Source organism: Palaemon carinicauda, chromosome 21 (assembly GCF_036898095.1).
Source record: "Palaemon carinicauda isolate YSFRI2023 chromosome 21, ASM3689809v2, whole genome shotgun sequence".
NCBI classification, from domain to species: domain Eukaryota; kingdom Metazoa; phylum Arthropoda; class Malacostraca; order Decapoda; family Palaemonidae; genus Palaemon; species Palaemon carinicauda.
This window is the reverse complement of record NC_090745.1, coordinates 120,133,618-120,159,020: the sequence shown is the minus strand read 5'-3', so window position 1 is coordinate 120,159,020 and position 25,403 is coordinate 120,133,618. Positions and strand designations below refer to the sequence as shown.

The following is a 25,403-nucleotide window of genomic DNA, read 5'->3' as shown; positions in this document are numbered from 1 at the left end:
GTTAAAAACAGTTTCAATGCTGATGAAGCAGTTTCAATGCAAATATTTCTCCGTTTCCATAGTTTTAAAGACCGTGGGATCCTCGATGCATTCTTTTCTCCAACTTTCATATTAGTTTCCCTCACTTAGCACATCCACATCCGTAGCACGTTCATTAATCCCCAAAATTTCTAATTTTACCTCATTTGGGGTAATTTACCCCTGTTCCCCGACCACTGTACTAGAGTGTACAACATCACCCAGCTGCTAAATTTTTTTTGAAATTTTGTCCGATTCTTCAATGTTTTCAGCTTATCTATTTGTCAAATTTTTAAGGACTTTTCATTAATTGAAAAAAAAATCAATATATCTATCAAGAACAAAACCTTCAGGACTGTACTGTGAGAATTAAGAATTTTAAATCAGCAGTAATGTTTAGGAAATTCCATGATGATAATTTGATCCTTGGACTGGAATTCATTCAGAGTTACTCTAGATCCTTTAGGTGTTTTAATTCACTCCTCTTCCGACATTTAATAATGCTTTGGATCCATGTAAGTATTTTATAACATTGCATAACTCAAAATATCAGTTATTACAGCAAATTTTTGTATTTCAGATTATTAGTTCTGTAAAGGCAACATACGACGTGTTGCGCTGCGAAGAAGAAAACGAGAATTCCAGTGTTCACATGACTTGCAAGTGGAAGGAGATACACAAAATTCTCACTCCTCCGTCTTTTGATGCCCATACAGTAGTTGTAAGTTCTTGCATGTTTATCTGTAATTCATAAAATCCTAATGAATGTTGACATAAGTACAGAAGGTTCTCAATTTATAAACTTAATCGGTTCAAAGAAGCTGTTTGCAAGTCGGATTTTGTTAAATTTTACCTATTCTTGGACATGATGTGTCCTACTATGCGAGTGGAATTTTTAGATTTATTTCAGAAGCAGGTCTTCTGAAAACTATTTAACTATTGTAATGACTTCTTAACTTTTATGGTTTTAATTGAATTTATTTTATTTTTCATATATAATAAATGCTATGGGCGTCAATGACCTTAGATGTCAGGATGCCAGAAAACTTTCAATCAATCAATCAATCAATCAATTTGGCCTAGGGTAGGCCCAACCTGAATCCCATGCCTATGATTTCCAGCTACAAAAGTCAACCAATAGTCGGGTTTCATATGAAATACATATCAGGTTATTACAAATGTTATGATACTGTATTAAATTACAGTGATACCTCGGTAGTCGAACGACTCTATACTCGAACAATTCGGAGTTCGACCAAAATTTTCGAGAAATTTTTGCTGCGGTGCTCGACCAAAAATTCGGTACTCGACCAGCCGAACACGTGACGACCGCATGGGCTTTGTGATGATCGCGCCATCTCGGCCACTCTCGCTTGTTCGGGAAGCATCAGTTCTCTCGAGAGCGTCACTCAGACAACGCGCGATCAGCATTCGTTGTGATTTAGTGATTTTCAGTGCTTTTAATTGCTTTTTTAGCTTTCATAATGAGTCCCAAGAAAGTAATGAGTGTTAAGGGGAAGGAGAAGAGGAAAACAGTGCGAACAACGATCGAGTTGAAGAAGGAAATTATAGCGAAATATGAGAATGGTGTACGAGTGTCCGATTTAGCGGTAGAATACGGAATGGCGAAGTCGACCATTTCTACGTTTTTAAAGCATAAAGAAATGATTAAGAAGGTGAATGTTGCAACGGGAGTTACGGCGGTAACTAAGCAAAGGCCACAAGTGATTGAGGAGATGGAAAAGTTGCTTTTAATATTTATTAAAGAAAAACAGTTGGCCGGGGAAAGTGTTAGTGAAGCGTTCATTTGTGAAAAAGCGTTGCATATCTATGAAGAATTAGTGAAGAAAAGTCCGAGTACCAGTGAAAGTGATTCATTTACATTTAAAGCGAGCAGGGGTTGGTTTGAAAAGTTTCGTAATAGAACAGGTATTCGTAATAGAACAGGTATTCATCATTTTCGAAGAATACTGCAGAGGAGGAAGAAACAATTAACAATAGACCAGTTTTTCACAAAAGAAAAGAAAGCTGCTACATCAAAGCCTGTTTCTCCTCCAAAGAAGAGACAAAGAAGAGAAGAAACCCCTGAAATAGATCTGCCCACCCTTTCATTGGAGAGAGAAACAACTCCTGAAGGAGAACTACCCCGCCACATCATGGAAGGGGACTCTCCTTCCAAGCAGTAACCTCCCCCTTCCATCCTCTCCACATCCATCCCTGTATGCCATCGAACCGCTGCTCAAAGGTATGTTCACTACAGTACAGAAAATGGTTTAAAATTGTTTTATTTTAGTACAGTAAATGGTTTAAAATTGTTTTATAGGATTTTCTGACCAATTTCATACACATTTAGATAATTATTGTTGTTTAGGTACACGTTTTATTAATATTTTGGGCCTGTTCGAGTGCTTGGGAACGGAATAGAATATATACCATTATTTCTTATGGGGAAAAAAAATTCGGTACTCGAACAAATCGGAGGTCGAACACGGATCTCGAACGGATTATGGTCGAGTACCGAGGTATCACTGTATATAATATTGTTCAATTAGAGTATTTCTTTATATCTTTGTTATTTTTCATTGGATTTGTGTATGTAAGTTGAGGACCTGTACAGTACATAAAATAAAGTACAGTATCTATATTTTAGTGGTTGAACAAGAAAAAAACTTTGCAAAGCTTTTCCTTCAGAAAAATAATTTTATATGCAGTTTGTTTCCCAATAATTAGTAATACATTCAGATATCAAGGCACTTCCCCCAATTTTGGGTGGCACTTCCCCCAATTTTGGGTGGTAGCCGACATCAACAAATGAAACAAAACAAAAAACGGGACCTCTACTCTCTACGTTCCTCCCAGCCGAACAAGGGACTCAACCGAGTTCAGCTGGTACTGCTAGGGTGCCACAGCCCACCCTCCCACATTATCCACCACAGATGAAGCTTTTTAATTAGTAATTATTGGAAACAAAACTAAGTACTGTACTCTAGAGTAAACTCTCACTAAATGGAATTGATAAAAAGAAACTGTGGTATTTGGGAAGTATTTGTTTATAGGAAAAGCTTATGTACTGTATGTAAAAAAGCATATGTACTGTATGTATAAGTATTTTGCCCTTTCAGCTTGTGAAGGTGATATGCTGTGATCAAAGGAGTCCTGCATACCAGATGTTTCAAGAGTTGAGCGTTTTGCAAGGCTTTGTCAAAGGACTTAAGTGTGGCGAAGTTTCTTGGTGCGTAAGAGAAGACTCTAGCTCGGTTTCAAAGGATCTAGAAGCGTTTTTCACCACAATTAAGGAGAAAGGTAGACGATGACTTGGATTATTTTCAGTTATAGTTTATCTTGATTTTATTTCGCAAATATTGTTAAGTAAATTAAGCTAATTACTTCTTTTAACACTAAGCATCATGTGTTATGTGTGACATACATTTGAATTCAAGGTATGCACTATATATGGTAAGGGATTACTTTACTTTAAGGGCTGCTTTTCTGGTCCTGTACAGCAGAGGAATCCTACTGTCTATAGGACCTTCATAGTCATTTTATTATATGCTTTCCAAGGAATTCGGCATTTCAAACTGCATATTACTCGTTTATTGTCAAATCCATGCTACCAAATTAAAAAAAAAACTTTTTTTTTATTATAAAGAGCACTAGAAGATTGGAAGTATGTCTTACATTTTTGCAGTCTGCACTTATGTGCATCTAAGTGGCTGTTTTTCATTCAGATTATTTGTCTTTCTGGGCAAGATTATTGTTAAACGAACAAATTGATTTGGACAACAAAAGGTGAAATGTTTGATCATTTGACCATATCTGAAAGATTTTTGAGATTTTTGTTAGAAGACTATTATTTTTGTTTCCAGCAGATTTTGCTTTTTATGACTTTAAACTGATCATTGGAAGGCATCACTCAGAGTATTTTCAGAATTTTTTTTTTTTTTTTTTATAAATTTTCCAATTTAAGTTGTGCATAGATAGGGATGCAATGTCAAGATTACATTTGATATATATAGTAATCACTTTTGTACTGCTTTTGGCTGTTAACACCAAACATCATAATCCATGAGCCAGACCCAAGAATTGTAGGGATTGGTACCACCTGGGGTGGCAAAATGTAAGCAGCTTTTCTAGGAGAAGGACACTCCAAAATCAAACCATTGTTCTTTAGTCTTGGGTAGTGCTATAGCCTCTGTACCATGGCCTTCCACTGTCTTGGGTTAGAGTTCTCTTGCTTGAGGGTACACTCAGGCACACTGTTCTATCTAGTTTCTCTTTCTCTTGTTTTGTTGAAGTTTTTATTGTTTATATAGGAAATATTTATTTTAATGTTACTATTCTTAAAATATTTTATTTTTCCTTGTTTCCTTTCCTCACTGAGCTATTTTCCCTGTTGGGGCCCCTGGGCTTATAGCATCCTGCTTTTCCAACTAGGGTTGTAGCTTAGCATTTAATAATAATAATAATAATAATAAAAAGTTTGAAGCCAAGCTTAGAGCAGTAGCTTAGTGCTAGTAATCACCTTGTAAAGATCTACGAATGGTCCCAATATGGGATCCAAAATTTTGGGGTAGGGAAAATGTAAATTGCAATATCTTTTGAAGTAATGGGCCAGTATCTGCAAGTTACCACTCAAAATGTTAGGAATTTTATGTTCTACAAAATTATTTATAATTTTCTCCAATATGCCAATAAAGTAGGTCACTAAAGGTCAAAAGGTCATAAAACTTTGCCCTTGCATAAAATCTGTACCTCTGTTCAAAAAATCTCCCCAGTTACTGCAGCAATGGGAATCTTTTCCACTGAAATGAGCTTAGATAGAAGATGATAAGTGTCCAACTTCATTTTATGCCTAAAAGTGTTATATTTATTTATATCTGAGGTATGGTACTTGATGGTATTTGACACAAATTTGGAAAAGGTCATTTTTTTAATGAAACACTTGCAAACATAAAGATAACAATTTGTTGCTCGTTCATGCAATTTTACAACCAGATTTTTCCCACCAAGGGCAAAATCATGTCAGAATGAGTTTATTTCATCTAGGACTGTTTTGACATTTAAAGGTCAATGCCCTGGGGTCAAGGTCAAACACATACACCACTTAACTTTGGAAATGCATGTTACTTCTATCTGACAGAACAAAACATAAAAATATGGTAAACCATCTTTCAACCAATACAAAAGTGCTGATACTTGCAAACAATTTTTCTGCATTTGTAGGCCGACTTATCTCCTACCCTTAAGTCATGCTCCCCGGGATATTTTTTGGCCTCTTTGAATCAGTAAACCTTTTTATCTCATTCTTCATCAGTGTCGTCATCATCAAATGAGCCTTCAAATTCAATAGTCCTCTGCTCCTCCTCCTCTTCCTCTATGTTGCTACATGTCTGTAACTTGCAAAGGTATGCGCACCTCATTCTGTTCTGTAGGCAAGAACAACTCTCCTCCGAGCACTGCTTTTGACAATTGCAGGCGATCCACTCCATGACAGCCTCAGGGGCAGGTGGTGCGTCGCCCCAGTCGATCACTAACTCTCCTTCATCCACCTTCCACCCATGGCCAACTGGAGAAGGAATATTTGGATTCCTTTCCAAACTTCTTTTCCAGATGACACACTAATAGTTGGCTCTCTTGCAGTGATTGAGCAAGGAAGATGCACATGGTAGCAGTTGCTAAGACTCAGCCTCGCCTTTCTTCGTACAAAAAATTGGAGAAACGCTACTCATTTATGCTGTTAATTGTTGTCCTGGTACTATAAAGGGAACATGTTAGTGCCTCTAGTTGTTTGATTGCTTGGTTCGATAGGTCCCATGATTAGCCTAATGACTGCAGGTTGTCATGTGGTCTTTATCATTTAGAAGACAGAGAACTGAGACTTTGCCCTTGCAGGCAAAGCTGCTCACAGTGTCACAACATGTGAATGAGTGGAGATCAAGAAGGCAGGCACATTTTTCGAGATCGAGAAGATCTGAAGCCTTCTTAACGTCTATATATTCAGTACGCATCTTTGAGCCCACTTTGAAATATACATGGCATGCTAACTTTGGTGTAAAAGCCATAGCCAAAATAAAGACGTCAGTGTCTGGTGATACGTTGACAACAGTTGCCAGACCAGACCTGCCACAGTGCTCTGCATGTAGAAGTAGCCGGGTTTCTGCCTCCTCCTGACTACTCTGTAGATCTTGAATGTCAGAGACTGATTCTTTTGTTACTCATATGCATTGATCTTCATGTGTTAGGAAAAGCTCTTTCTTGTCCAGTCTTTCACGTAGTCTTTGATCATTGCTCCATTCATCAACAAGAAACTCAATCAGTTGGGTCTTGTTGTTTCCATTATGTAGAAAATTCTTCCACTGCTTCAAACTGTGGCCGATACAATCTTGCCAAACGTCATAGCACCCTCAGACCCTCTTTTCACCCGCTCAGCATTCTTAATGGAATTTTCTTTGTATACGTTGAAGACAACATCAATTCGGCAGTTAACTCTCCTCTCCATCAGGATCGCAGAGAAGATGGACTTGGAAGCTTCTCCAAAAGAGACATTTGTGGTGTTGGCCATTATTTTCTGTACAATGGCCATTCCATCAATGATGCAAGCAGAATTAGACTGGATGGTATCTGCTGGTGAAAGATCCTTTCTCAGACGATTGGAGAGCTGTGCCATATTGGTCTTTCGTAGGGTGCCTTCAGGGTTTGCTAATGCCCAAGATATAGGACCAAGACGATAGGACAGCACATTCCTCATGTCCAGCGTACTGGTCTGTCCAAGGAGCATCATTTTTGCAAACAAGTTTCTGTCAGCAGCTATGATGACACTCCGTCCCTGTGTTTTCACAGAACTTTTCATTTTGATATCACTGAATGTTTTCAGTTTCAGTTTCTTTAGTGGGTCAAAAAAACTTTTGGTGGCGCTGATATCAAGCCTTTCTTTGTAAAATTCTTTAAATGCTAAAGTTCCTTTAACCTTGGTCCCTAAAAGATCTTTTGCAATGTTGTCAGGAGCGGTCATTCCTGTGGAGAGGCTGATTAGCTCAGAGGAGACACCGAATAGATTTGTCCAGTTTTCATCCAACATGCTGACCAACATTGATACTGCCCTTTCATCGTTCTTTATCCGTGGTGCAGTGAGATCAGGGTGGCAAAATGGTTGGGTACTCCTCAGTTCACTTTTCATTAAACCAGGAAATGAACTTCTGTACTCTGCAGTCAGGTAGTATCTGTGTACTGCACTTGGCCTGAGGCTGAAACCTTTTGTCCCTCCTGGTGTCTGGGTGTCTTTATTCACTGTCTCCTCAATGGCCTGATCCACAGGAATCCTTCCAAATGGATTGGCAGGTCCAATTTGAATGGAAAACCCGCCATTCTGGAAGTGCTCCAGGGCATCTGGGTGCTCTGTTGACAGATTTGTCATCTCTGCGTAATATGTGCTAAGATACCGGGCATATTTGTGCTTATTATATGCAAAAGACCATGGTATCATGTCTTTGATAGCAGACAGATGGAGACACCAATTCCCTTCTCTAGAAGCTCGCAGCATGTTCAACATGATGTCTACCATGTCCAAATACGACATCCAAAATGATGCTAGATCCCCTCAATCCTGGCGCAGACTCTCTTTGTATGCCTCAAAACGTTCAGCCAGTGACACAAATGCTTGGTTGCTCAGTGTCTCTGTGGAGGTCTCCTGGCATATATCTTGGAAAAATGTATTGACCAAGTTTCGAATGGCAATTTCATCTTCTCCATGTATTTCCAAGAACCCTTTCCAGACAAGATGATGCAGAGCTTCATACAATAGTTTGTGGAACCTAACTGAACTATTGTACTGTTTTCCCAAAAGTAGCTTTTCTATTGACCCCTCAGCAATGCAAAGATATCTCAACCCAGCATCTTGGAATCGTTTACCATTGATGCTTAAGAGTGTACAAAGGGTGTGAAATATGCCCATCCGAGGAACGACTTCTGAAAATGTATCTCTCTGCTTCCAAATTATTTCAGTTGCTTTGGCATATAGTGCTTGGTCAAACACAATGATAATGCTACTAAGACCTAGTGATCTTCTGATCAGTTGAGACTGGCACAACACCTCATGGACATTAGATAGCTCAGTGGCAGGGGAATTTATTGTGGGTAGATAACCAACTTCATCAGGGGTGATCTCTACTTCATCACAGACTTGAATGTTGAAGCCTGTCCAGCTCCCCACAGTTTGGTTTGAAACACAATGTGCACGAGTGAGCAAGCAAAGCAGAGTTTTCTTTTTCACTTCATGATTCATTGTCTGGTCATCCATTTCCACATAACCAAGAAGAGGAGGTCCAACACACTTTCCAGCAATGTAGATGGAAGGAAGCCTTTCCTCAATCTCTATGGTCCGATGTTTTCGCTTCACTTCATTTATTTGTTGCATCATGAGGGGTTGTGGTCCAAACACCCTGGGCTGTGCAATGAGGCTGTTAACTCGGTGTGATGTCCCTCCTCTGCTCAGTGTCTCCTCCCTCCTATCAATGTTGTCATATGCCAATGTCACTTGAAAGTTAGGCTGAATAATTCTTGGTATGGCAGTGGCAGCAATCCTAAGAATTCCGGCATGCTTCCGAATCTCAGCTGCTTTTAGGAGCCGTTCCCACAATGCACGATCCTGGGGCGAATTCAACTCAAGGTCTGTATCATCGCATTCAAAGATACAGGAATTGCGTGTTAACTTGCACGGCAACAGTACTTGGTCTATATCACCGGAACTCTCCATGATAGTCTGGAAATGAAAAATGAAATTAGACACTTAATTGTATACAATCCTAAATAATGCCAAGACCCTATGACCTTATCATAATGTAAAATGTACAGCGCTCTATCTCAATACATTGTAGTCCGTTTAGAAGTTATTTCAGAGAATTGGAAGGGGTACCTGTTTTAAATGGGTTAAAGGGCTATCAAATTACTTCATCCCTTGTAAACCTTACAGAATGTAACCTAGTCTATGCATATTGCAATATTTTAATAGTTAAAAACAGATTTCAGCAAAACATGCATACTAAATGATCAGAATATTAAGTAATTTAATTTTGTTTCTTCTCTGGCTAAAAAAGGGATTTTGACGAAGGAAAAATCTATTTCTGGGCGAGAGACCCGTGCCGCCCAGTGAAATGCTCCTTTAACATCATTTCTAAGGTAAAAACTGCTATGAATTTACCAGAGAAAAATTTGTATAGGAATGCTAGGTTGAACCCAGCTCGCTCACCTTAATAAGGTGTCAGTATAATACTGGGGCGCTGAATAAATCTCAACCAGAGGCCTCGCACCAATGGGCTTTTTAAATAATTTGTCAAATACCGTTAAGTATCATACCTCAGATACAAATAAATTTAATATTTCTAGGCATAAAATGGATTTGGACACTTATTATCTCTAATCTGAGCCCATTTCAGTGGAGAAATTCTCATTGGTTCAGTATGCGGGATGATTTTTTTGAACAGAGCTACTCATTTTAGGCAAGGGTAAAATCTTGTGACCTTTTGACCTCTAGTGACCTACTTTATTAGCATATGGGCATATATGACATATAATTATGTAGAACATAAAATTTCCAATATTTTGAGTGGTCATACGTAGCAATTGGACCATTACTTCAAATGATATTGCAATTTATATTTCCCCTACCCCAAAATTTAGGATCCCATATTGGGACCATTCGTAGATCTTCACGAGGTGATTATCAGCATTAAGCTACTGCTCTAAGCTTGGCTTCAAACTTTTTTTTCCTCTATGGATATATACATATACCAAGGCACTTCCCCCAATTTTGGGGGGTAGCCGACATCAACAAAAGAAACAAAACAAAAAAGGGGACCTCTACTCTCTGCGTTTATGGATCTGGAGAAAGCGTATGATAGAGTTGATAGGGAAGCAATGTGGAATGTGATGAGGTTATATGGAGTTGGTGGGAGGTTGTTGCAAGCAGTGAAAAGTTTCTACAAAGGTAGTAAAGCATGTGTTAGAATAGGAAATGAAGTGAGTGATTGGTTTCTGGTGAGAGTGGGGCTGAGACAGGGATGTGTGATGTCGCCGTGGTTGTTTAACTTGTATGTTGATGGAGTGGTGAGAGAGGTGAAGAAAACACAGTGACATTTTGCCACCCCAGGTGGTACCAATATCTGGTCTGGCTCATGGACTATCAGGTACACTAGTGTTACTCTTCAAAACTCGCAGGCTTCATTGCTTAGGACCTTTTTCCTTTATAACCCTGCATATTTTCTCTCCTAGCTACCTGACTTCTTTTTAATTAATTTTATTTAAATTTTCATATCCCAATTTAGCCTAGAAATTTAACAGCGGTCTCTTCATACTTGGTAATGACAATAATTTTATTTCCTCTTGACATAGCTTAATTTCCAATCTATGGCACATTTTATCTTCTTAGCAATAGGGGAAAACTCAATTCCTATACTGTAGTTATAAATATTTAGGAAACCAAAACTATTCCAATACTGTATTCTTATAGATAATAGGAAAAACCAGTTTCTTCCCTCTGTAAGTATTTGTAATTTTTGAAAACAATGTCTCATTTTTTGGTAATAAAACAAAAAGATAATTATGGGACAATTGACCACTGAGTAGCAATTTGAAAGACTTGTAGATACTAGACTTTGCACTAAGGATTTGTTCTTGGAAGTAGGAATGAGGTAAAGTTGAGAAGCTGAAAGGCTTTGTTGGAAACAACCCAAGGAATATGAATGAGGTACAAAGCAATGCTACTGAACCTGAAAGGATGTTATATAAAACTTTTGTTACCACCTAATGTGAACCAAAGAAACACTATTAACAGTTTCCTTTTTACAAAGTTTTTGCCTTTCATAATGCATACTGTCTTATTTTCATGCAGCACAACGTCAGAAGAAAGTGGAAGAAGATGCAATGGTTGAAGAAAAGTTTTACAATCGCCGGCAAAATATGGACTTCACCGATCTCCTGTGGAATGTCTTAATGAGTATGACTTTACCTTTGATGCAAATACAGTTTTGGAGATAAACCGGATTGATTACTTTTTATACAGGTTTCAACTTTTGAAAACCTTCAATGTTAATATTTTGTCCTTAAAGATTCAAGGTTTTAAGGTTTTATTTCCATAGTAAAAATACTTGAATTCAATATAGGAAATAATTTGTTCTACAAGTATACCAAATTCTGTATAAATTTTGCATTTTGATTTTTAATTGCAGAGTGCGAATCTTACAATGAACTAAAATCAAGTCTCAGGTCTGTTTTCAAGGCCATTGCATCAGGACACATTCGGCCGCAGATACATGTTCGGACTAAAACAAAGGTACGGAGGTCAGGCATTATGCTTTCACTTTTTGCTTTTAACTTAGAATATTCTAGTTTAATTCTTTTTGTTTTATGCTTCAAATAGAATATTCTATTCTAGTTTGATTCTTTTTATTCTATGCTTTAAATAGAATATTTTATTCTAGTTTCATTCTTTTTATTCTATGCTTTAAATAGAATATTTTATTCTATTTTCATTCTTTTTGTTCTATGCTTCAAATAGAATATTTTATTCTATTTTCATTCTTTTTGTTCTATGCTTCAAATATAATATTTTATTTTAGTTTCATTCTTTTTATTCTATGCTTCAAATAGAATATTTTATTCTATTTTAACTCTTTTTGTTCTATGCTTCAAATAGAATATTTTATTCAGGTTTAATTCTTTTTGTTCTATGCTTCAAGTAGAATATTTTATTCTAGTTTAACTCTTTTTGTTCTATTGTACACAGAATATTTTATTCTAGTTTAATTCTTTTTGTTCTGTGCTTCAACTATCTTGAGACATATTAAGTCTTATAAAAACTCTTAATTACTTTATTAAACTTCTAAAACAAGTGTATTTTTATAGTTTACTTTTATACTAAGCTATGATCACCTTGCAGATCGGAATTGCAGCCCTTGGTCTCATGCGAGGTCAGTCAGGAGATCCCGACTTGAGTGGCATTACTCCTATTGAAATGCTCGTTGACATTGGAATGGAGAAAATCAAACGAGACTACGTAAACATATTCCAAGGTACCTGGTATTATTGATGCTATTTCTTTACTTAATTTAAAGCCTTTTGCTGTACAGTAATAGGAATTACTATACTACTTTAAGAATATCAATAGTATTAACCCTTTTACCCCCAAAGGACGTACTGGTACGTTTCACAAAAGCCATTCCTTTACCCCCATGGACGTACCAGTACGTCCTTGCAAAAAAATGCTATAAAATTTTTTTTTTTTCATATTTTTGATAATTTATTGAGAAAATTCAGACATTTTCCAAGAGAATGAGACCAACCTGACCTCTCTATGACAAAAATTAAGGCTGTTAGAGCAAAAAAAAAAAATATACTGCAAAATTTGCTGGGAAAAGAATAACCCCCTGGGGGTTAAGGGTTGGAAATTTCCAAATAGCCTGGGGGTAAAAGGGTTAATATCTGTAAGAGGTTGTGCCTACTGTATACCTCTCTACATTATAACTATTACTAAAAAACTTTCATAACATCTATGTACCAACTCCAACTTCACTTTACTCTTTAATTTTCATTTTGGTATTTCTACTGCGTTACTACTCCAAGTGAAAGTTAATAATCTTCCTAATCGGAAGAGTAAAAACGACACTCGAGGGGTGGGGGAGTTCCAAGTACAGTGTACAGCCTACCTCTCACAATAGGTAAACCTTACCTTTCGGTGCGCTTCTCGTCAAAAAACCAGAGCGCTAAATAAAAAAAAATTGCATTTATAACAAACCAATGTAAGAAAAGAGCCAACAGCAGAACAGTGCAGCAACAGTATGTCAGTAGTGGTTACGGCCAATGTTAAAAGTGGCTAGTCTGTGACTGGTGGGCGACATGGGCTTCCCCCTCGCTCCACCTGTCATTAACCAACTACTTTGCTAATGATTCAGCAGCCATTCCAGCTCATGCTGAAGTGATTTATTTTAGACACAAGATTTTTATATTCGTCAGAAAATATTAAATTAGTAAAAATACATACATACATATACCAAGGCACTTCCCCCAATTTTGGGCGGTAGCCGACATCAACAAATGAAACAAAACAAAAAGGGGACCCCTACTCTCTACGTTCCTCCCAGCCTGACAAGGGACTCAACCGAGTTAAGCTGGTACTGCTAGGGTGCCACAGCCCACCCTACCCCGTTATCCACCACAGATGAAGCTTCATAATGCTGAATCCCCTACTGCTGCTACCTCCATAGTCATCTAAGGCACCGGAGGAAGCAGCAGGGCCTACCGGAACTGCGTCACAATCGCTCGCCATTCATTCCTATTTCTAGCACGTTTTCTTGCCTCTCTCACATCTATCCTCCTATTAGTAAAAATAAAATTTCCTAATAGTCTTATTCCTTTAGAAATAATAAATTTGAAATAAAAATAGCGGTACATGTAGCTACAGTTTTTTTATCCAAAATATGGATAATGACATCTAAATACTGGGGCTTAAAAAACGTGTAAGGCACCAATCTAAATACTGGGAATCAAGAAACTAGAAAGGCACCAATGCATAATGCATCCACTGTGCATAAAACTATGCATATGAAAGGTCTACAGTATAGGTATTTAATACTGAACTAAGATTATGAATGATGGGAACTGGAATAATTACTCAAGAAGAAACTGGAACTAACTTGAAATGTTTATCTAAAGATTAATCATACAAGGAAACATTGAAGAAAAATAATTATAAAGTACAAAAAACATTGACGTACTGTACTACTATAATGTTTCCACAACCAAAAGAGGGTAATCTAAATTAAACCTAAACTCTATATGAAGTCCCAGAAACAATCATGACAAACAACAGCTGGCAATGATAAGGAATAATTTGCTATATATACTGTACTGTGAATGATCCCTGTAGTACCCACAGATCTAATTCAAACAAAACAAGTTAGATATCGACTTGCCAGTGATCCCAGGGCAGGTGGAATTGAAAGCTAAGTCTTGTGAATGAAAGATTTACTGTAATTTTTATTTATTAATGTAATTCGTTTGGTGTTCCAGATGTATATGTATCTTGTAATGCTAAGTAATGAGATACTGTATTCTGTTTCTGTTGAGAGTGGTTCATACATTTTAAATAAATTAAGTTTGTATGTATGAGATTAGATTTAGAAATTTTCTTATTATTTTATATTCTTTATCTCCTCAAGGACCAGGTTAGTGAATACTAATAGTAAAGTATTACTAACAAGATTCATTAAACTCAAGTGCCAGTAGAATATTAAAATAAATATACCTATACTTGATGAGAATTTTTGTTTACAGGTGGTGATTTAGTACTAGGAGACGAGCTTAGTTGGTTTGTCGTTAATGAAGATCAAAGCATAGAGAAGACAATGAGTCTATTAGAGAAACTCCACGTTGGGTTCCAGGTTGTCCTTTTGCTACGCACATATCTTCACTTGCCTCAAGCAATCTTGAAACAGTTTGCATCGCAGGTCAGTATTATTTATGATTATTTAATATGGATAATTTATAGGGTTTGTACTGTAATTGAATCTGGGGTACATTTAACCATACCTTGGAAATTCATCTTATTACGATAACGTTTTTGTACTGTGTTGTTCATTGATTGCTTGCTGTCTGGCAGACTCAATATTATTTTTGCAGCCTTTGCCAGATGTTGACTTTTTCATTGCTCCTTTTTATCCTTATCCTTTTGGTGATAACATTTGAGACTAGCAAGCTTACAGAATAGAATGCCTGTATGAGTTGCATCATCCAATCCTTTTCAGCTTTTCACCTCTATTCGCCTAATTTCTTCTACTTTGGATTGTTCTAATTTTCCCCTTCTTAAAATCAAATCTATGATGGTACAAATTTGATGCAATAGTCTAGTTTCACTACTTTGTAATAATAAAACATTGGATTTTTGTTCATCCTGATATTATAGACATGCTAATTGCTCATTCAAAATGACCATAACCATTACTATTTTGTTCAAGTTCACTTTGTACTTCATTCTGAATTCTCATCTGGTTTAGGTCTTTGTCAATGACATTTTACCATTATGATAATGGTGCTTCTTGCCAGGATTTTTCTGTCCACTACCATCCATATCTAATTCCTTTTCCTCACCTTTTTTATCACGCCCCCTCAAACCATCTAAATCAACTGTATTTTCCAGCCACTAGACGCTGTATCTATCTATACCTTATTTTCAATCTTTTGCATTCGGTGATCTCACCTTTTTGAAATCTACTTTTTAAATATTTAACTTAGCCGGTGAATATATAATAGCTGCAACTCTGTTGCTCGACAGACAAAAAACAGTAAAAACTCGCCAGCGATCGCTATACAGGTTGCGGGTGTGCCCACCAGCGCCAACTGTCGGCCAGATACCATACTCGATGTAAACAAAGACTCAATTTCTTCTCTGTCGACGTGTCGACAAGACCTACTTTACTCGCTGTTGAAACCTGGAGTTTTTCCCATCATATTTGGTGAAGTACTTTAATTTGGTTTGAGCTTTCGCAGTACAGGTGTTTTTCTTCAAATAAATCCTTGAACTCTTTTTTGTATCGGATTAATTGTTGATGACTTAGATCGTTTTTGGAATTTTCCCTTGACCAATTCAAAATGGCTGACCTTTCACAAGTTCCCAAGTTCAGAAAATGCAATGCTAGGGACTGTCATAGGCGTCTTCCAAAGGCTTCTCTCGACCCTCACACTGTTTGTTCCAATTGTCGGGGTAAAACCTGTCAATTGGAAGATCGGTGTGAGGAATGCGTGGGCCTTTCGGAATTCGATTTTATCGAATTTGAGAGGTATACACGCAGACTAGAGAGAGATAGGGTAAGGAGAAGTTCTTCTAGGTCGGTAGATTTTTCCTCTCCTCATGCCCCTCAACCTAATCCTTCCCCTGTAGTGGTTGTTCCTAACCCCCCTCCTAGCACTCAGGAACCATCGATGGCTGACATGATTCGTGCTATCCATGCCTTGGGGGAGAGAGTCGAGTCCCTTGCAAGTGACCGCAATCAAGAACCTTCTGGCCAACAACCATCCAAGCGGTCTGTTGTGCGTCCTGTTGACGCTGAGGTAACTTTCTCGCGTCTACCAGTTGGGGTTGCACCTCCACCGATGCGACCCAGTGTGGGTTGCCAGCCGCACGTTGACGTTAGGCGACGCACGGAGGTGGTTGTTGACGTTCAGGACGTTCAGCAACCATCAGAGGTGACTTGTTTTGACGCGGTGCGTCAACCTCCGCAACCCGGTTGGTGTTGACTGCACAACCCAGACGGTCTAAACAGTCTCGGGTGGATGCTGTGCGTCCTCGCGCACCCATGGTTGTTGACAGTTCACAGACTGTGCAGCAGTTCCATGACGCTGCGTCCGGCTCCGTCACGCATGCACCAGTGCGACCGGACTCAGCGAGCCAAACGTTGCCCACTCCTTTGCCGTTTCCTCATCAGTTTTCGGATGAGGAACTATCAGATGAGGACGTTGCTGAACCACAAGAGGATCAACCTTCAGAACTTGACGAGCCTAAGGCAACTCAACCATCATTGGACTTTAGAAAAGTCATGGCTGTATTTAAGGAGTTGTTCCCTGACCACTTTGTTTCTGTGGCTCCTCGTTCGCCGTCGTCAGAGTTTGTATTAGGCGTGCCTGCTACCGCACCTGCCTTTACTAAACTCGTTCTCTCTCGCTCATCCAAGAGAGCTTTGCGGCTGTTGGGAGATTGGTTAGAGACTAAGAAGAGTTTAGGAAAGACAGCATTTGCCTTTCCCCCATCTAAACTCTCGTCTAGATCGAGCGTCTGGTATGCCACGGGAGAAGTTCTCGGCTTGGGAGTTCCTGCCTCTGCCCAGGGCGACTTCTCAAGTCTTGTAGACTCTCCCCGCCGCCTTGCCATGAGACGCTCGAAGATTTGTTGGTCACCATCGGACCTGGACCACCTTCTTAAAGGGATCTTTAGGGCTTTCGAAGTCTTTAACTTCCTAGACTGGTGCTTAGGAGCCCTGAGCAGGAAAATCTCTTCTGCAGATAAGGATGTTTCCTTGCTCATTATGTCCTGCATGGACAAGGCCGTCCGTGATGGGTCCAACGAGCTAGCCGCCTCATTCACGTCCGGAGTCCTGAAGAAGCGAGAGTCTCTCTGTTCTTTCCTGTCTGCTGGAGTGACGCCATGCCAAAGATCTGAGCTACTCTTTGCTCCCCTTTCCAAGTGCCTGTTTCCTGAAGTCTTGGTAAAGGAAATTGCCTTATCTTTAGTTCAGAAGGACACCCACGATCTAGTTGCGTCCTCGGCTCGCAAAGCTCCCCCTTTGCCTACATTGTCTGCTAGACCGAGGATAGACACTCCAGCGTCTCGCTTTATTCCGCCCTTTCGTGGCAGAGCCTCCAGCAGAGGAGGTGCTCGTGCCGAAGGGAAGCGAGGGAAGAGGAAAGGATCCAAGTCCTCTAAGGGCAGAGTCTGACTGCCCGCAACTTCTGACAGCAGTAGGAGCCAGACTCAAGAACTTCTGGCAAGCCTGGGAGAAGAGAGGCGCAGATCAACAATCTGTGAAGTTACTCAGAGAGGGGTACAAGATCCCTTTTGTACGCAAACCCCCTCTAGCGACGTCCCCCATCGATCTCTCTCCCAGGTACAGAGAGGAAGAAAAGAGACAAGCCCTGAAACTGGAAGTGTCTCTTTTGCTAGAGAAGGGAGCGGTGGTCAAAGTCTCGGACCTTCAATCACCGGGGTTTTACAACCGTCTCTTCCTAGTATCAAAGAAGACAGGAGGTTGGAGACCGGTGCTAGACGTCAGTGCTCTGAATGTCTTTGTCACAAAGACGAAGTTTTCCATGGAGACCACAAAGTCAGTCTTAGCAGCGGTCAGAAAGGAAGACTGGATGGTCTCTCTAGACCTAAGGGACGCCTACTTCCACATTCACTCAGACTCCCAACCTTTTCTGAGATTCGTCTTCGAAGATGTGGTTTACCAGTTTCGGGCCCTGTGCTTTGGCCTAAGCACAGCTCCTCTCGTATTTACGAGGCTGATGAGGAATGTGGCCAAATTCCTCCACTTATCGGACATCCGAGCCTCCCTTTATTTGGACGACTGGCTTCTCAGAGCCTCTTCCAGTCGTCGCTGTCTGAAGGATCTCAAATGGACTCTAGATCTGACCAAGGAATTGGGACTCCTAGTCAATTTGGAAAAGTCGCAGCTGGTCCCATCCCAAACTATTCTGTATTTAGGGATGGAGATTCACAGTCAAGCTTTTCGGGCTTTTCCGTCGGCCCCCAGAATAGATCAAGCCCTGCTATCCATCCAGAAGATGCTGAAGAAAGAACGCTGCTCAGTCAGGCTGTGGATGAGTCTGGTAGGGACGCTGTCATCCCTGGAGCAATTTGTATCACTAGGAAGACTACACCTCCGTCCTCTTCAATTCCATCTGGCTTTTCACTGGAAAAAGGACAAGACGCTAGAGGCGGTCTCGATCCCGATTTCCGGAAAGATAAAGTCTTGTCTGACTTGGTGGAAGGACAATATCAACCTAAGAGAGGGTCTTCCCCTGGCTGTTCAGATACCCAACCACGTTCTCTTCTCGGACGCATCGGACTTGGGCTGGGGCGCGACGCTGGACGGTCGGGAATGCTCAGGTCTGTGAAACTCGAGTCAGAGGAGCATGCATATCAACTGCAAGGAGCTGTTGGCAGTTCATCTGGCCTTGAAAAGCTTCGAGTATCTCCTTCGAGGCAAAGTGGTGGAAGTAAACTCGGACAACACCACGGCCTTGCCGTACATCTCCAAACAAGGAGGTACCCACTCACTGACGTTGTACGAGATCGCAAGGGACCTGCTCATCTGGTCAAAAGGTCGAGACATCTCCCTAGTGACGAGGTTCATCCAGGGCGACTTGAACGTCATAGCAGATTGTCTCAGTCGGAAAGGGCAAGTAATTCCAACCGAATGGACCCTCCACAAGGATGTGTGCAAGAGACTTTGGGCCACTTGGGGTCAACCAACCATAGATCTCTTTGCAACCTCGCTGACCAAGAGGCTTCCAATCTATTGCTCTCCAGTCCCGGACCCAGCAGCAATACATATAGGTGCCTTTCTCCTAGATTGGTCACATCTGGATCTCTACGCATTCCCACCGTTCAAGATTGTCAACAAGGTACTGCAGAAGTTCGCCTCTCACGAAGGGACAAGGTTGACGTTAGTTGCTCCCCTCTGGCCCGCGAGAGAATGGTTCACCGAGGTACTTCGATGGTTAGTAGACGTTCCCAGAAGTCTTCCTCTAAGAGTAGACCTTCTACGTCAGCCACACGTAAAGAAGGTACACCAAAGCCTCCACGCTCTTCGTCTGACTGCCTTCAGACTATCGAAAGACTCTCGAGAGCTAGAGGCTTTTCGAAGGAGGCAGCCAGTGCGATTGCTAGAGCAAGGAGAGCGTCTACCATTAGAGTCTACCAATCGAAGTGGGAAGTCTTCCGAGACTGGTGCAAGTCAGTTTCTGTATCCTCGACCAGTACCTCTGTAGCCCAAATAGCTGATTTTCTCTTATACCTGAGAAAAGGATGATCCCTTTCAGCTCCCACTATCAAGGGCTACAGAAGCATGTTGGCATCGGTCTTCCGGCATAGAGGCTTAGATCTTTCCAACAATAAAGATCTGCAAGACCTCCTTAAGTCTTTTGAGACCACTAAGGAGCGTCGTTTGGCTACTCCTGGGTGGAATTTAGACGTGGTACTAAGATTTCTCATGTCAGACAGGTTTGAGCCTTTACAGTCAGCCTCCCTGAAAGATCTCACTCTTAAGACTCTTTTCCTGGTATGCTTAGCCTCGGCTAAAAGAGTCATTGAGATTCATGCCTTCAGCAAGAACATCGGATTTTCGTCGGAAAAAGCTACTTGTTCGCTGCAACTTGGTTTTCTAGCCAAAAATGAGCTACCTTCTCGGCCTTGGCCTAAATCTTTCGATATTCCCAGCTTATCGGAGATCGTAGGCAATGAACTAGAAAGAGTCTTATGCCCTGTTAGAGCTCTTAAGTTCTATTTAGATCGTACTAAACCTTTACGAGGCCAATCTGAAGCTTTATGGTGTTCAGTTAAGAAACCATCCTTGCCTATGTCAAAGAATGCTTTGTCATACTTTATCAGATTGTTAATACGAGAAGCTCATTCACATCTGAGTGAGGAAGACCGATCTTTGCTTAAGGTTAAGACGCACGAAGTTAGAGCTGTAGCAACTTCCGTGGCCTTTAAGCAAAATAGATCTCTGCAAAGTATAATGGACGCAACCTATTGGAGAAGCAAGTCAGTGTTCGCGTCATTTTACTTGAAAGATGTCCAGTCTCTTTACGAGAACTGCTACACACTGGGACCATTCGTAGCAGCGAGTGCAGTAGTAGGTGAGGGCTCAACCACTACAATTCCCTAATTCCATATCCTTTTAATCTGTCTCTTGAAATGTTTTTAATGTTGTTTTTTATGGGTTGTCCGGAAGGCTAAGAAGCCTTTCGCATCCTGGTTGATTTGGCGGGTGGTCAAAGTCATTTCTTGAGAGCGCCCAGATTAGGGGTTTGATGAGGTCCTGTTGTATGTGTTGCAGCCCTTGATACTTCAGCTCCTAGGGGTCTGTCAGCATCCTAAGAGGATCGCGAGGCTCCGTAAGGAAGACGTACTTACAAGGCAGAGTAATCGTCTAAGTCGACTTCCTTACCAGGTACCTATTTATTTTGTTTTTGTTATATTGATAACTTCCAAAATGAAATAAAAACTCTTAGCTTGTACGATGTAAACATATTTAACTGGTCTCTACCCACCTCCCTGGGTGTGAATCAGCTATTATATATTCACCGGCTAAGTTAAATATTTAAAAATGATATTTTAATTATAAAATAAATTTTTGAATATACTTACCCGGAGAATATATAAATTAAACGACCCTCCCTTCCTCCCCAATAGAGACGCAGTGGGATGAGAAGAAATTGAGTCTTTGTTTACATCGAGTATGGTATCTGGCCGACAGTTGGCGCTGGTGGGCACACCCGCAACCTGTATAGCGATCGCTGGCGAGTTTTTACTGTTTTTTGTCTGTCGAGCAACAGAGTTGCAGCTATTATATATTCACCGGGTAAGTATATTCAAAAATTTATTTTATAATTAAAATATCATTTTTCTTTTTGCTGCATAGAAAAGACTCCTGCAAGCAGTTTTGATTTATTCTCTGTACCAATGGGCTTTCTTATTACACTCGGTACTTTTTTCCCAATAATGTTTTCTAGGTCAGATATGTTCTTCCTCTTCAAGCTGAGGTCAAGAGTTAGTTACCGATTCCCTTCTTTCAAGATAAGTCCTGCCCCCAAAATCATAACTAGTGCTGGGGTCACCCTGAGAGGTTTAGGACCATAGATAGCAAAATTAAATCAATGATACTGGAGCAGGTGATAAAAAAGGGGCACACTGGTTTTTCAGGCTTCTTTGGGTAAATTTTCCTGGTCCTAAAGGTATATGACCATCTATCTCATTCCATTGATTGAGTATTTGTAGCTAACTTCCTTCAAGATAAAGACTGTGGAGCTGGTGCAGCAGTCTTTTAGTAAGGAAGACTTCCTGGAATTCTTGGTTGTGTAGTATGTATAATTTCTTGGCCCAATCTATCTGTTTTGTGTGAACAGGGAATGCATTTAGTTTCGTGTTTTCACCTAGCCTTTGACACCACAGGCAAATGGGCCCACTAGTCTGTCATAAGACTTAGCGGTATTGTATTCGGATGACTTCACTGGTGAAGACTATGGAGCTGAAACAGCAGTTCGATTACCTGTGTTGTTTGTGTTATAAACCTATGGAGGTAGTTATCAACAACATAAAGGCTTTACTTTGGTTATCAGCATGGAACATCATAAGGTGTGTCAGTCCCTTATTGACATCTCTTGTTTCTCGAGAAGTTATTTCCAGTCTCTTTAAGATAAGGTCGCTGTAGAATTGTTAGCCTGTTATGTCTTAAAGATGTTTGCTCAGTTATAGCTTAACCCTCTAAGGATTTGAAGATGCACTTTGGTATCATGTGTTCATATAACCATAAGGTCTTTATAGGAAAATTATACAGTATTCTAATGCAATTCTTAGTTTCTTTCTATCGTTATTCCTTTGTTAGTCAACACGAGTAGGTTGACACATGATGCCATTGTTCCCCGGCCAAAAGTCATAAGCATAAGAGTGATTTTGTCATGCCTGGAATCACCAGAGGATTACAAATGATGTCATGAAGAATTTGCTGAGGTACAACAACCAGGTTACTTATCAGTAGCAATTCCTCAGGTTCTTTGGAATTTGAAATCGTCTTACATAATAATGCTGGTGGTCAGCAAGTAACAGGCAGGAATTAGCATACCAGACACATCATCTTCATTATGAAGGTTGTATTTATAGGTATCCAAGCATTTGCTCCATCATTAAGAGCAACAGTCATTATAATGAACAACTTTTACAACTCTACCTTTAGAATGTCATAAAGTGTTAGAAGTTTTTGCCTGGGTAAAAGCTAACAATGTTGGAATAGGACTAAGATTCATACCAGGAAGAGGGAATTTCATCACAGAGTCTTGGCCAAGGGAATCAGGTCCTGCCTTTATGGTCAATGGATCTGTGAGTCTACAAGGCACCTTGGTAACTTTAGGGCAGCCTGTTAGTGGATCTTTTTGCCAAATGCCAAAACATTTTACTGTTTAGTTCTGGAAGCCAAAGCAGCATGAGAATTGGATACAGTACAGCATTTCTGGGACAAACTGAATGGCTACACAAACTGTATCCTTTACCCAGCAAAATAAAACAACTTAGGGACCCTCATGACACTGTATACCCTCATTATGGTTGCAGCAGGACAGTTTTGTGAATGGATTCCCTCTCTTCATAGATAATTCGGAAACTTGCTGTTCTGGAGGAGTTTCCAGAAGTGGTTATACTTCTAGTCCCATGACAATCCCAGCATGTTGACTCCCCTTATGTTGGCTATCAAGCAAAGTCTCTGGGTTAATACTTAAAGCTTTCCCACTGGCTCTCTCACAGCTACTGATTCTATTGTTCTTCGACCATCAACCTGTACCAAACAAAGTAGGTGTATTAATCTGATTAATGTCTGTATTCTCATAATTGCAAGCTTTTTCCTAGCTGTATTCCTGTGATTACAGGCTTTTTATTGGCTGTATTCCCATAATTGCAGGCTTTTTCCTTGACTGTATTCCTATTATTGCAGACTTCTTCCGGGCTGTATTCCCATGATTGCATGCTTTTTTTAGGCTGTATTCCTATGATTGGAGACCTTTTCCTTCATCTACATCCTTTTTAAAAAGATGCCTCTAAAGTCAATTCATTGTTTGAAGAGTCACATTTCTCATAATAGCACCATACAAATCCATTAGGGACTCTACATTCAAAATGTAAAAATCAAGACTATTTCTAGTGGGTGTTTGGACATAGCATGCGAGCAAGTTGCATGCATTGCCAAGCAGTAGGACATGCCAGACATGCCATTTGCTCTGAACTTATTGCCAGACGAGTAAGGTCACTTTCCATTTTGATATCTAACCCTTGCCTTTTACTTTAGATGATATGGAGAATATTTTGCTTTACCCACCATTGCTTAACCCTTTTACCTCCGGGGTATTTGGAAATTTCCAACCCTTAACCCCTAGGGGGTTATTTTTTTCCCAGCACATTTTGCAGTATATTTTTTTTAAATTGCTCTAACAGCCTTAATTTTGGTCATAGAGAGGTCAGGTTGGTCTCATTCTCTTGGAAAATGCCTGAATTTTCTCAAAAAATTATCAAAAAATATGAAAAACATTTTTATAGCATTTTTTTGCAAGGACGTACCGGTACGTCCATGGGGGTAAAGGGATGGCTTTTGTGAAACGTACCAGTACGTCCTTTGCGGGTAAAAGGGTTAATGAAAGGGAATAAGGCATCTCAAGAATGATAGATTTGTTTTTGATTCATTATTTAGAGACTTAATTTCTTGTAACCCTTTTGATGTTTCACAGGCATTGAAGGAACTCAAGCTGGAAAATTCATCTTCACCATACACCTTCACCTTTAATGTAGAAACGGGAAAAGTGCGGCAATTCCTTAACAGGTTAGTATGTGTATTCACCATTAACTTTACTGAAGAAAACTTCATTGTAATTTTTCTTTACCTATAATTTAGGCTATATCTTTTGTATCCTTGTCTATACGGTATTTAGAATACAGTAGATGTTAATTGATTTCTCAGCATTACCAGTATGTACGGTATAGGTGCAGAATACTTCGTTTTCTTATACATTGAATTAAATTTAAGATATCACCATATATATGGTGTTCTTGTGGTTATCTTTAGTATTGTTTTAAGGAGGAAGTGATTTCTGTCGACTTAAGCATGATACTTTATTGAGTTTTTTTTTTTTCCAATGATCACTATTTGAATTATCAAATATTTTCTCTGCATTATAGTTTATGTTACTAAGAACATCATGTGTAGTTGATTTTAAGAGTAATATAAAAGCCAGGCTTATTATAAATTAATTTATTTTATTTCATGTACTGCACACAGCATTTCACCGACAACATGGGAAGTGTCACTAGAGAGTAACCTCAAGAAGTACTCAAAATCCTTGATAGTAAATTTCTCAAAAGACCCACTCCTCAAGTTTGAAAGTAACAACAACGGTAAGTATAAAATCTAATTCCATTAGAATTTGATGTTAATAGTTTATATATGACATGTCTATTTTGACGTTGTTACTTTTTTTTGAATGATTTATTGTTAATTTGTTTTCTTCATTTATTTATTTCCTTATTTCCTTTCCTCACTGGGCTATTTTTCCCTGTTGGAGCCCCTGGGCTTATAGCATCTTGCTTTTCCAACTAGGGTTGTAGCTTGGATAGTAATAATAATAATAATAGTAAGCAAGGAACACCAGATAGCATATTCCTATGCTCACTGTAGTGCCCATCAATAACTGTAGAACACTACACCAAGAGTGCAAATACGTTTTGAACATCGGCGTTTTACTAAGGGTGAAGTCAAACACTCTTCCTCTGGTTCGTTCGTATATTCCATCAAAGAAGCGAGATTTGACGTTGCAAACAAAAGCAGCAATAAATATACAAAAAAATAATGTAAATATTCATGTAAATACAATAAATATACTGTAACTATTATGTAAATACAAAATAATATAGATGATGTAAAATACAATACAGTAATTCCACAGGTAAGATTCACTTAACATAAAAAATAAACTTACATTTTCCAGACGCCGATTCTAATACTAAATTCACAGATAACCACTGGTAGAAGTTGCTGTACAACCAGAAGCATTCAGCCTCCTAGCTAGCAACACCGGTCACT

The 25,403-nt window shown here is 39.5% G+C and overlaps 1 protein-coding gene across 2 annotated transcripts in view; it reads left to right on the top strand.

The window, feature by feature from the left end:
- Positions 1-25,403, top strand: part of Zwilch (zwilch kinetochore protein) — an 81,685-nt gene that overhangs the window by 43,437 nt on the left and 12,845 nt on the right. For both annotated transcript variants that reach the window (XM_068345311.1, XM_068345310.1), the window contains exons 7-14: positions 599-739; positions 3,141-3,321; positions 10,904-11,008; positions 11,241-11,344; positions 11,951-12,083; positions 14,344-14,516; positions 24,055-24,146; positions 24,603-24,718. In XM_068345311.1, coding sequence (XP_068201412.1) covers positions 599-739; positions 3,141-3,321; positions 10,904-11,008; positions 11,241-11,344; positions 11,951-12,083; positions 14,344-14,516; positions 24,055-24,146; positions 24,603-24,718 — 1,045 coding nt within the window. The remainder of the gene's footprint in view (positions 1-598; positions 740-3,140; positions 3,322-10,903; positions 11,009-11,240; positions 11,345-11,950; positions 12,084-14,343; positions 14,517-24,054; positions 24,147-24,602; positions 24,719-25,403) is intronic.